Source organism: Exophiala oligosperma, assembly GCF_000835515.1.
Source record: "Exophiala oligosperma strain CBS 72588 unplaced genomic scaffold supercont1.10, whole genome shotgun sequence".
NCBI classification, from domain to species: Eukaryota; Fungi; Ascomycota; class Eurotiomycetes; order Chaetothyriales; family Herpotrichiellaceae; genus Exophiala; species Exophiala oligosperma.
The window spans coordinates 1,157,084-1,169,060 of NW_015622827.1; the positions used below are offsets into that span (position 1 = coordinate 1,157,084).

Consider the following 11,977-nt stretch of genomic DNA (forward strand, 5'->3'; position numbering starts at 1 on the left):
CAATGTCGTTGGTTTCGTCCTTCTCACGTCCAGCTGCGTACGAGGACGCATGGACTGAATGTATCGTTCCATTTTCGCATATTCTGACACTAGGTCCCCGACGGCCAGCGCCAACGTCGTGAATTTGTCGTTGTACGACCGAATGTCCGACCCTCGATACTGGATCTCGAAGAATGTACCTAAATCGTTGGACTCCTTGTTTCTGTCGGCGGACCGATTGGTGGTATCTTGATGCTTTGTACCTCGCCTACCATCTTGCATCCTTCAAAGTGTAAAAAGGGCATTGCCCATGAAAATATATTCTCTCTAACCTGCGAAGGATGTAAACCAAAATGGGTGTCTGTGACTGAGAAGAATGTACGGAGAACCGGTAACTTAACTCGTAAGCTGAGGTGGAGAGTTTGGTGTCATCATGTCGTTGCCAAGACCTGGGGATGGCTCATTCTATCCGGAGGGAAAGTTCTTTTTTTTATACCGAAGTATTCGAGACTCCAACGGTAAAGTAATTCAAAAAGGTACACAAAGAATATCGAAATCCATTCTGACGAAAACTATTCAATTGACAACAATTCAACCTCCAACTTTATCACAGAGCAATAACACAAATCTGGCCGCCTTCATCCACGACCTGCCAGAAGGCCTCGGAAGGCAGAGGCGACGACGAGGCTGAGCCAGAAAAGGGACGTCGAGAAAGTACCCTCAATACCCATTACTGCGTATCTCCAGTCAGCAAGACAAAATCACCGGTCATCTTGGACCGGGCACTCGAGGAAGAACCCTGTAATTTCATCTTCTTGATCATTTTACACACCAAAAACAATCCCAAAAAGAAATAATGGCACACTCCAATCTTTCCCATCGAAGGACGCACAACCTCTTGTTGATTTCGAAACTTCTCAATCAGAGGGACCACGCCAGTCCACTCACACTCGTCCTCGACACGCTGGAACAACCCGCCAACCCGCTGGTGAGGGAGTACCTACGTCGGTCGAGACTGTCCAAAACCATCACCGTGTTTTTGTCTTTTGAGACTTTCGTCAAACCTAGAGACGTTGACTACTTTGTCGCATGTCACGGCGGTGGCGAGGGAGGCGGAAACCCACAAGATATAACAAAACAAGTCACCGAAATCTTGTCGAGGAATCCGGGTAAACGTACGTATTCTTTTTATTTTTTCCCTTTTTGTGCGCGCATGTACAAAACCCTGCCAGGCAACGAGAAGAGAATACTAACGCCACGCGAATATTTCATTCTCATCAGGACACTTGATCATAATTGATTCATTGACAAGACTATCTTCAATGTCGACGGATCCATCATCGAACTTGACCCTCACCTCATTCTTGTCCTCTTTACTACGGCCGCCTCAACAACCAAAACAACAACAAGCATCGATCGAACAACCTACGCAAGTGTCGTTGGTGGCAGTATATCACACCGACGTGCCCCTCCCGTCCGCGCCAACATCATATTCACCGTCCCCCCTCTCACTTCTATCCTACCTCGCCACCACGGTCATCACGGTCCACTCACTGGCCATTTTACTCGCCGAAAAATCCGCCCGGGCAAGATCCCTCGCTTGCCCGACCTTCGGTCTGCGAGAAGAACGCGAAGGTGTCCTGGTCGGTCTGAAACCACGCGCGGCAAGTTCCAAAAAACCCCACGACGAACCCAGTAGTAGGGGTGGTATCGTCCTCGAACTCGAACATCGTAGAAAAAGTGGTCGGGGAGTATTAGAGTGGTATTTCCTTCCTCCTGTCGCCACCATCTCAAAAACAACAACACAACAGACCAACAACAATCCACAAGCAGTATTTCGCGAAATCGTTACTTTACTCGACGATCATCCTCTGTTTCAGAAATCAAAGGAACAAGAGAGCGCCGACTCGGAGCTTTCGGGGATGACGTTTGAGCTTGGCTTGACGGAAAGGCAGAGACTAGAGCGTGAGGGAGTGGTGTTGCCTTATTTTGACGCGCAAAAGGCCGGAGGGGGTGGCGGCGAAGGTGGGAGGATCTTGTACGATATGGGTGTCGAGGATGACTTTGACGAAGAAGAAGACGAGATCTGAGAAAGTAGACAGACAGTCCGTTCCAATTGATTTTCGTCCTCTCGTGGTTGTGACGCACTAGCCCACCAAATTTTCAAGTATTTTCTCTGTTTCTCAAGCTGCCCAAGACCCAAAATTACTTTCTGTCTGTCTGTTCCAAAACAAAAATGGTGCCGGCGAGCGCTGCGGGGGGGTATCTTGTTGCTCCATGCTTTCGCTAATCGTACAAAGTGTTTTCATAATAATCACACAGTCACAGTCACAAACCAGAACTCATGATCATGTCGAGAGTCCACACACCACCCAGACCATCGCCTCGCGACGCATGGGGGTTAGGAAGCGACGAACTGACCGACCGACCGGCGACTTGAAATTAGAAGAACCTCCACCACACAAAGATGATCATGATCAACCCCAGACCGGCAAAGGGGCCATACTGTCGGGTGAGCGTCAGCGTACACTCGTATCGTTTGTTGTGTCCCTCATCTCCGCGTGCCAAGGGGGAGAGCAAAAACCAACCTGTTTCAACATCAATTCCCAATTTATCCGCACGGCCGCCCTTCTGTATTTCTTGCTGTCCTCTCTTAACCTTCCACTCATCTCGCCCATCCTCTCCAGGCTGTCTCCGCGGTACAACAGATCCTCGATGTTCTTGGTCATGACCTTGGTCACGTCCTTGAGTTCATCGTTCAACTTGTCCAGGTTCGCACTCGCCCGACTGTCCTGGTACACCTTTTTCGTGCGCTGGATGTAAGTGTCGAACTCGACGAACGCGTACGGCCGCAACGTCGCCGACAGGTACTGCTGGGACGGGTATATCGTGGTGAACTCTTGCGCGAGGTCGGAGAGGTAGGTGAAGGCCAGTTTTCGAGGGTAAGAACGGTCGCAGATGCACAAGAAGCACACCGAGTCTTTGATGATGTAGCTAACACTCGCGCAGTTCACGTCAGAACCATTCTCCGCCCTGCCTGGTGTCTAGGTCTGTGGTTGGGGGTGGGGGGTTGCGTGTGTGTCATTGCTTACTGGAGTGTGTATTGTCCAGACTCTATACTGGCCTGTTGTTCGGAGTTCCGATTGAGGCGTCTGAAGATCATCTTTGCTTGAGATTTGACCTCGGCCAGTTCCGTCTCGACCTGTATTGTTTACGGTTCACATGTGAGTATTCATCCCATGTCATTCGGTCTGGGGGGGAGGGTAAGTTCAATATCACCAACCCCTTCCTCTATTGACAGACGTACCTGTTCATCGTCGACTGAAGCGGCCAGCATGAGGCCTATTGTTCACACCATGTCACCCGTGGGTCAGCGGGGGTTCGTTCCTCACCCAGGTGAATAAGGACGCCATGAATAGGGTGACAACAATACCATCTAGCCTTGCAATCTGAGTGGATTTCACCATTGTTTCCAGTCTTTTCCGCTTGTTGTGAAGGGTCCTATTGTACATGTTCTCAATAGGGTGAACACTTGTTATGGACAGAGTAGATATAAGTCGGCAAACTTTCCCCGATATTTAACCGTCCTCGCTAAACATTCCACATCCGCAACCATCTTTCGCTAGACTTTCCACATCTCGACACACTCTCGCCAAACCTCCTACTTTAAGACGACAGCTCCACCAAACACCACTATTTTCACACAAGATCCTCACTAAATCACAATGGCCGCTAGAGTTAGGTTGGTACTATTCCATGATTCCTCTTCCCATCATTCATTCCCCCCCAAAAGTCATTTGCACCACGACACACAAACTCAACATGAACATCCCAAGATCACATCACAAAAGTGCTCTCTACCACTGTCGATAACTGTTGATGGATATCCCCTGATCACCATCGTTCACAACAACCAATGGTACCTTGCCCCCAAGCATGACGTTGTTCACGTTGGCGTCAGTCATCAACGTTTCGACAATGGTCGAACGTCCAAACAAACAACTCATCCCTGTCTACTTCCCTTGTTGTCCATGTCATTCCTCCTATTTGCAACGACTTTCATCATCGTCAACATTTTCCCCGATGCCTCAGCGATACCCTCCTTTCTTGATCTCTCCTCTTGGCCTCATTGAAACAGATGCACCACAGCATGTACTGACCAACAACGTGTTTCCAGACCCCATACCGAGTACCAACTGGCGCGTCTCGTCAAGGATGAGGCGAGAACTCCTTTCCTCCCTGGGGACGAATGGGATTGCGTCGATGAGCATCAAGCTCATTGGCGCGTCCGATTCGTCTATGACTTTGCTGGCAAGGTCATGAGGGAATCGAGTGTCCCGCCTCGACGGGACGCGTTCATGTTCGAGTATCTCGGACCCGGCAGCGGCGCGTGGCTCGCCCTTGGCGATGGGACCGGCCCGCTAGATGTACTCAAAATGTTACATCTAGTCTCGGGTCGGTCTGCCAAGTTCCCGCTGAAGGGGGCCTGGGTGGCAATTCGTGTCATCCGTGGTGGCAATGATATTGGGACGCTGGACAGCCTCCGTCTGCAGTGGTGGACTGCAGCACATGGAGGTGCGCCAGCTCCCGCGCCACCACCAGGACCAGCAGCAGCAGCAGCTCCTGCGCCACCACCACCACCACCAGCAGCAGTTCCTCCTCCGCCACCACCACCACCGCCTCCTCCTCCTCCTGCTGCTGCTGCTGCTGCTGCTCCTCCGCTGCCGCCGCCGCCGGCTATGCCCATTGACCCTCGCCTCCTGAACTGGCCTCCAAACCAACCCTAGGAGAACGTCCATGATCTTTTGATGGAGAGAAAATGGACGATAGGAAGGACGTTCTCCTAGGGATATGGGGTCGATGGGTATGGGTATTGGGGTCTTTCTCTGCTTGGATTGGAATTTGGGGGGTGCTGGGTCGTTGTGTTTTTTTCTCTTTGCTTGGGTTGGCGTTTGGGTGGTTGGGTTTGTTTCTTGCTTGTGCTTGTGCTTTTGCTTTTTTTTCCTTTTTTGCTTGGGTTGGAATTTGGGGGCGTTGGTTCTTGGGGTTTTTCGTTTGTCTTTTTATGGTCGTCGCTGGCGATGACCCAATGGGGGAGTGGAAGGTCTCTGCAGTTTGCAACAGGATGATGAGTTTAGATGGAATTGAGACCTTCCACAACAACATTTTCCTCTTTTCGCTTTCGTGATTGTGTTATGCCGCCCACTCAGTCCGTCAAGATACAAACAAAGCCAGCTACAAGTGATGGTCATGACGAGACACCAAAACCCAGACTTACACTTCGAGATTGTCACGCAACATGGACTTGTACACATCGTTGACCTTTCCCAGAAGTTCTAGATATTCGACATGTCGCAAGACATTGGAGCCAGTGGTATTGAACATGGAAGATGGCAGCGCTTTCTTTCCAAAAGAACAAGTCGATCGTTTTACGGGAAGAATTGCCTACAAGGAGTAGTAGGAGGATTGTATGGCGATACTCACCCTTGGTAACCCACGGATCTAGAGGCAGAAAGGAGATGTCACATCATCTCCAACGCTTTGATTCGAAGCTCAAACAAACTAGGCCTCGTGCTGGACAATGATGGGCTTTCCTCAACATATTGATAGCTTGTGCGTCGTTACGGCGGCTCCGGTCTAGGCTTTCAGAATTGACCTAGGAGGAAACAGCGTAATTTATGGATGTCAGCCAGTCGACGTTGATCCGTCATCGCGTGGATCGATCGAGGGAATAGGACAACTCGACAGATAGATGAACCCATAGTGGTCCGTACGTCACACAGTACTACCGCGGTACGACTCGTTTGTTGTAGGAGACAGGGGGCATGTTCGAATGTTGACATCTCGTTCCAGTTCAACCCAACGAAAGAGGACCTTGCTTCCACTTCTCGAGTTCACTTTCTGCAAAATTGGCGATACTTCCATACGCCAGGACCAAAAATCCAAGATCTTCTCTGTCGACGTCGAAAACTTGCCACCAATTCTGCCCGACCAATTTGGTGTCGGTTTCTCTTGCAGCCAGGTAAATTGCGCCAACCGCCAATGCGTTCGGCTGGTGTGTAAGGTATAGCAGCTGAGGCGACAACAGCCCTGTGTTCAGATGTTCGAATACTCGCCGGCATACCTTTTTCGAGGATACACCCAAGGCGTTCAGATATGTCAGGGCTAGGCCATGGGGCAGAAATACTCGTACATCGAATCCGATACCTGCCAGAATCATGCTCTCACATACAAAGAGGCGTTGCCTTTCTTTCTCGTACGTCCCTTCTGTCACATAGTATTCCGCAGGCTCGACTTTTAAAGGTTCTTGGCCCGCGTTGATGAACCCGAGTGGAGAGGCTTTCGAGGTGAGGTAGGCATACATATTGACCACCGACCGAGGCGAGACGGGTGTAATAGAGATCTTGGCTGTGAGGAAAATCGCTGCGGCAGAGTATGTTTTTGCACTGAAACCTTCGCGCTCCTCTGGTGAGCTTGCGACGAGGAATCTTTGGAGGAGTACGATGGCTTGGGCTATGATTTCCTGCCGTAGTCGTAGTAGGATGCCAGCAGCGGATGTGAGTTGATACTGGGCGAATCGTAGAGACTGATCTTCTTCGCTCTCGAGGCTCTTGAAATTCAGGAGCTGGTTCGAAGTGATTAGCGGGTTCGATAATTGCTCGAGTACAGACACCGAGGACATCCTGATGTAAGTGTGTAGGTGTAGTATCGTACTCTATCGTAGTCACCACCACCACCTGCTCATGCCCACACTTACGGTAGAGAAATGAGCACAAGATGGATGTCATGAGGCTGCACGGTAAAACTTCGGCTTGCCAATCCACTGGCTCTTTGTAAAGACCAAACAACGTCACCCTCCCGCGCCGCAGTCTGGTATGTCTCGTCTGTAGCCTGGCAAGTTGCCTCCTTTGCTCCATGTACATTTGGTCTTTGTACCAGAGACAACATTCTGAATAATCCTCCAAAGTATCTTCTATATAGCCCACTACCCATCAAATTCGTGGTTAGGTACCTTTGAATACGGCCAGTCCGGTGTTGGCTGCCTTCCCCTCCTCCACGCAACAGTCAGGCTGAACACTCCTCTGCTACAATGAGTATCCTCCGCTCAGCGTTGGACAAGGTCCGCGACCGCTATGCACCGATCAAACATACCTCGACCTTTCGAAATACCGGTCAAATCACACCCGAAGAGTTTCTGCTCGCCGGAGACTATCTGGTCTACAAGTTCCCCTCGTGGTCATGGGCCGACGCCTCCAGCCCAGCCCGCCGAGTCAACTACTTGCCTGCTGGCAAGCAGTTTCTGATCACCCGTGGCGTCCCCTGCCATAGAAGACTGGACGACAACTTTGCCGGAAGTAATGGGGCGGCCGATGACCTTGTCCGCGACGGCTTCCTCGGTGGCCCCGATGACGAGGCGGGTGGTGACGACGAAGGGTGGCTGAGAACCGGTGGCACGACCGAGAAAGAACAAGAAGGGCTGAGAGGAGAAGTGCGAACCATGAGCGAAAGTGGCCAACTGGGAAAAAAGGCCAGCGAAGAGGAAGACGACGACGATGAGATTCCAGACATGGAGGATGAAGATGATGACAACGAGGCCATCATTCGTGACAAGACCGATGGTGCATCAGCGTATTTTTCTCCCTTGCTGGCTTTGTCTCATCCACAAGGAGAACCACAATTTTGTGCTGACTGCTAGACTTTTTCTTTGTGGCAATAGTCCCCTACGAACCTACACCCTCTACATCACATATACTCCCTACTACCGCACTCCACGAATGTACCTGTCCGGGTACCTGTCGCCGTCCGAACCTCTCCCGCCACACCTGATGATGGAAGACATCGTGGGAGACTACAAGGACAAGACGGTCACGTTGGAAGATTTCCCATTCTTCGACACCAGCGTGAAAATGGCATCGGTGCACCCTTGCAAACATGCGAGCGTCATGAAGATCCTGCTGGATCGTGCCGATGCGGCCTTGAAACTCCGGTTGGAGAAACAGCCATCCGGCGGCGGCGGCGGGCCTGCAGGTCCCGTGTCCGGGATGGAAGGGTTGATCGACGACACTTCGAGGTTGAACCTCGCCAATAAGCAAAAGGAGGAGAAACGGGGTCACGACGCCGGAGTGAAAGCTGCCACCGGTGGCGCGGGTGACGAGTGGGAGGTCCTCGACGAGCAAGATGCGGATAAGGAGGAAGAGAGCGAGAAAGTCGCCATCAGAGTCGATCAGTACCTGGTCGTGTTTTTGAAGTTCATGGCAAGTGTCACGCCCGGTATTGAGCACGATTTCACCATGGGCGTCTAAAACGAAAACAACTCGAGAGTAATGGTACTGAAATAGAACCAGAGATGTATTATCTTGGTCCCCGTTGTGCGCCACTGCGTCAAGCATGAAGATAAATTGGTTTAATGGGGGCATGAGATATGAAATAGCGCGCAGATAGCGAAATGTTCATTCTGTCATGGGCCGGAAAGAAGTTTGGTATGGGGTTACGGAGCAATAAAGGGTTGATTACCTTGGGTAGCTTTGAATGGGACTTTTGTCAGCCTACACCTAGGTACGAGTACACAAGGACTTTGGTATAGTCAGGCGAAAGGAGCCAGATTGGGCTCCTTACCTTCTGCTGAGGGAGGCTCTGGGCGTTACTCAGCCACCTCCACCACGGGCTTGGAATCTCAGCTTGAACTAACGGCTGATGTGCAAACACTCCCTCCAGCCATTAACTGTGCCTGAACTTTAATCAGTTCACAACGCAGCACGACTCTGACAGAAAGCTACCTTCCGCCTAAGTTTCGCAAAACAGACCTCGAGTCGAGTAAGTCGCACTTAACTTCGCCTCGACCGAGAATCACAGACGTTGAAGTCCAGGTTATGCGACGGCCAATACAATAACGTCAGATATCATCCCGCCTGGCTGGCATTGCGGTAGAGGTCAAATAATTTCCAGACTTTATACCATCTCCACCTGCTCTGTTGCGTTCAGCAAAACCACTAGGGCTGAACGTACTACCAATTGAGTGATTTGTATTTGTGGCAGGGCAGTCGTCTTACAGTCTGCGGCCACGAGAAGTTGTCATGGACCATCTACCTCTGCCTAGGCATCCTTTACGGTCACCCATCTTAGTACCTCTGGTCTCAGATATCGTGCTTGATAACCCTGTTCGGGCTGCTTCCTTCGTCGATCACATAATGTCGAGTGGCTTGGATCCGGTCAGTCTGGACAACCACCACTACTCGCCGGAGAGACTCGACAATGTCGTGCAAGCATGGTTAATTTTTGGTGTTTTTTGGGCATGCTTTGGCGCTTCGCCGTGTGCACCTTCTCAAAGTGTCCAAGTACGGTGGACCTATTCGCGAGAGATCGAAGTTCACACCAAAGATGTCGCAGCATTTGGGGGCGCATCAAGAAGTCCTGAACGTACAAAATATTGTGCCCGGCGCTGAGGGGCCCACTTTGGGTGGTAAGGATATCTGTCAAGCTTAAGGATATGCTCGACGGAAGATAGAATTAGGAGCCTAGCATCAACCCAGCAAGAAGTTTCGCAGCAAGCTGGAAGGGCTGACAGTCATCCATCACTGCAGCGAATGCTCTGGCTTCGGTCCCTACATGGTCCCTGAGCAAGCCAAGAGAATAGGACGAGCCACGTTTGGACCCTTACTACATATCTTTTTGTTTCAGCTGGGACGGGTCAGTCAGGCTGAGCACAGCTATGCAGATTTTCGCCTATGGATGATGATGATGATGATGATGGAAATGATGGAGATTGGATCTGTATCAGTCAAAATCAAGCTATCCCTTCCGACAATGGTGCCAACTTTTCTGATAATGGTCCTGGATTTTACGATAATGGTGTAATTTTTCTCGAAATGGCACTCTCTTCTTCATTTTGAGATTCCCTCCATAATTCTGTAGAGAGCACAGAGAGAGGCAACCGAGGAGAAGAATGAGGCTGAACTGAACTTGATTCTGTACTTAGGAAAAGGAAAGAAATCTATGAGGTGAAGACGAAATAACAAGAGGTTGGGCGCGCCGTAGTGCACGTGACCGGAGCCAAAACCAAGCACGTGACGGTATAACTTTGCCGCCGCCCTTGGTGCTAACAAATTCGAGCACCTTTTTGACGCTGGATGGCACAAGTTGGACCTCTTGCAGTGGCTGTGGGTCATCCAACCCAGCGGTCTCGAACAGGTGGAGGGACTCGGCTATCTCAGGCGTCGCCATAGTGTTGTGCCGTGCAAGGATGAATGAGAATGGCCCCAAGGTGTTCTCCACTGCAACGCCTCCTATTTTTGGTACTCTTGCTCTTCGGCGACGAAGAGCATCGCCGTGAGTTTAGCATCCATAAAGGGCCGGATCTCTGTCATGAACGCAAATTGTAAAACGCCTATTGATGATCAGCACTCTAACTTGATATTATGATATTCGCTCCAGCATACTTTCTATCACAAAGCCCTCGGCTCAAACAGACTCGCAATCACATCCTTGACTCGAGGAATCTTCTGTTCAAGAACACCGACAACTTCAGTCCACATTGCATTTTGCAAGATCTTGCCTTCATCACTGGTAATGAACTCGCCAGGTCTATTGTATTCGTCAGCGTCACTCCATTCTCTCTTCTCAGAGGTTAACTCACGGCGCGTAAGTTCCGTCTGCAGACCGCCACCGTCCGTTTGAATCCTCCCCTAGAGCGGATGCGCCAACAAGCACGCGAGCGCCGTTTTCCGCAGGTCTCATGGCCAGAAAAGAGCCGATGCGCTTGGCAATGGTGAATAGAGGGGTGTCGAAGTCTCTTGCAACATCACTCCGGCATGCACCAGGACACGCATCATTGATAATCACCGTCGGTTCGCCTTTGCCATTGAGACAGCGATGTGCCAGCTCTCTTGTAATCCACATCATGAATAGCTTGGAGGCCACATGCTGCTGATACGGTCCCACGCCAAGGTCGTTGTTGTATTTGTGGAGAAGCTGATCTTTGTCTTGAGGTTTCAACTGCACGTCCATGTGCCCCGTCGATGTGACGACGACTAGATGTGCCGGTGAATCTGCAGTTCGAGACGCTTGCAGCTTTGGAGCGAGGAGGATCGCCAAGAGCGCAGTCCCAAGAGTATTGACTTGAAGATTGCTCTCCCACCCCTTCTCAGACAGCTTGAAAGTGCGAGGAAAGATACCTGCGTTGAGAACAGCGACATCGACCCTTTTCAAGCTCTCGACTCGCTTGGCGAATGCATCGATGCTTTCGAAGCTGCCCATGTCCACTTGCCATACTTGGACAACGCCTGTCCGCCCTGTCGCTGTTTCAATTTGCGACTTTGCCATTTCGCCCTTCTGCAGACTCCTGACACCCAGAATGACCGTTGATGCAGCGAGTTGGACATATTTGAGGGCGGTTGCATAGCCCACGCCGGTATTTGACCCTGTCACGATGACGGTCTTACCTTCAAAAGTCTTCCTGATTTGCTTGGGCGGCATAAACTTGCCCTTGAGAAGAAAAATGGGACCGGGCATTGTGGAAGAACTATGGAACAAGAATTTTTTTCAAGGAGTGTGGTAAAGGAAAGAAGTATGATTTGATGATTATGATGGAAAGTCTTTGTTCAAGGTTGATGGATTTTGTGATTGAGCTGCTCTGTGGCAGTGATCGAAGTCTTTATATATAGCCATAGGCGGCAGCGGATACTCCTGCTGCGGTACGGAAATGATAGCATGGTGATTCTCCGAGGATTTGATCCCGTTAAGAGAGCGTCTTGCTACATCGTGTTGCTAAGGGGAAAGTTCCCGGAGGCACGGAAAATACGACATGCCCGATGTCCAAGCACGAGGCCTAAGATAGTCGCGCCACAGCAATTCTGACAGCCACTGTTGGCCCACAAGGCCCTGGTGGCCTTTGAATTCCGGTGACATAAGCAGGCTTTCATTTCGGGTCGGACTGGCCGCTGCCGTCCCGTATTCTCCATCGGATCTCAAACGTCAGCTGGTTCATATCTTTATACGAGAT

At 50.7% G+C, this 11,977-nt stretch overlaps 6 protein-coding genes across 8 annotated transcripts; 3 read left to right on the forward strand and 3 right to left on the reverse strand.

The window, feature by feature from the left end:
- Positions 1-835: 835 nt before the first annotated feature.
- PV06_09593 (uncharacterized protein) lies at positions 836-2,069 on the forward strand (the record flags this gene model as incomplete). Its single annotated transcript, XM_016411049.1, has 2 exons — positions 836-1,154; positions 1,261-2,069. 2 exons carry the CDS (start codon positions 836-838, stop codon positions 2,067-2,069), a joined length of 1,128 nt encoding a protein of 375 aa, XP_016258856.1.
- PV06_09594 lies at positions 1,449-3,491 on the reverse strand (the record flags this gene model as incomplete). 3 transcript variants are annotated; one of them, XM_016411050.1, is made up of 4 exons in its annotated part: positions 1,449-2,973; positions 3,072-3,181; positions 3,287-3,321; positions 3,413-3,491. In XM_016411050.1, 4 exons carry the CDS (start codon positions 3,489-3,491, stop codon positions 2,499-2,501), a joined length of 699 nt encoding a protein of 232 aa, XP_016258857.1. In that variant the 3' UTR covers positions 1,449-2,498. The 3 variants fall into 3 exon arrangements, with proteins under 3 accessions (XP_016258857.1, XP_016258859.1, XP_016258858.1); XM_016411052.1 differs by having other exon boundaries at positions 1,449-2,484; positions 2,568-2,973; positions 3,287-3,491; XM_016411051.1 differs by having other exon boundaries at positions 3,287-3,491.
- Positions 3,492-3,915: 424 nt separating this feature from the next.
- Positions 3,916-4,833, forward strand: PV06_09595 (uncharacterized protein; the record flags this gene model as incomplete). The annotated part of the gene is made up of 2 exons (XM_016411053.1): positions 3,916-3,935; positions 4,157-4,833. The coding sequence occupies 2 exons, from the start codon at positions 3,916-3,918 to the stop codon at positions 4,764-4,766; spliced, it is 630 nt and encodes a 209-aa protein (XP_016258860.1). The 3' UTR covers positions 4,767-4,833.
- On the reverse strand, positions 4,669-6,722 carry PV06_09596 (uncharacterized protein). Its single transcript, XM_016411054.1, has one exon. The coding sequence runs from the start codon at positions 6,659-6,661 to the stop codon at positions 5,834-5,836; it is 828 nt and encodes a 275-aa protein (XP_016258861.1). The 5' UTR covers positions 6,662-6,722; the 3' UTR covers positions 4,669-5,833.
- A 149-nt stretch (positions 6,723-6,871) lies between these two features.
- Positions 6,872-8,860, forward strand: PV06_09597 (uncharacterized protein). The gene is made up of 2 exons (XM_016411055.1): positions 6,872-7,608; positions 7,697-8,860. Exons 1-2 carry the CDS (start codon positions 7,070-7,072, stop codon positions 8,280-8,282), a joined length of 1,125 nt encoding a protein of 374 aa, XP_016258862.1. The 5' UTR covers positions 6,872-7,069; the 3' UTR covers positions 8,283-8,860.
- A 1,402-nt stretch (positions 8,861-10,262) lies between these two features.
- On the reverse strand, positions 10,263-11,487 carry PV06_09598 (uncharacterized protein; the record flags this gene model as incomplete). The annotated part of the gene is made up of 3 exons (XM_016411056.1): positions 10,263-10,363; positions 10,448-10,560; positions 10,613-11,487. 3 exons carry the CDS (start codon positions 11,485-11,487, stop codon positions 10,263-10,265), a joined length of 1,089 nt encoding a protein of 362 aa, XP_016258863.1.
- Positions 11,488-11,977: the final 490 nt, after the last annotated feature.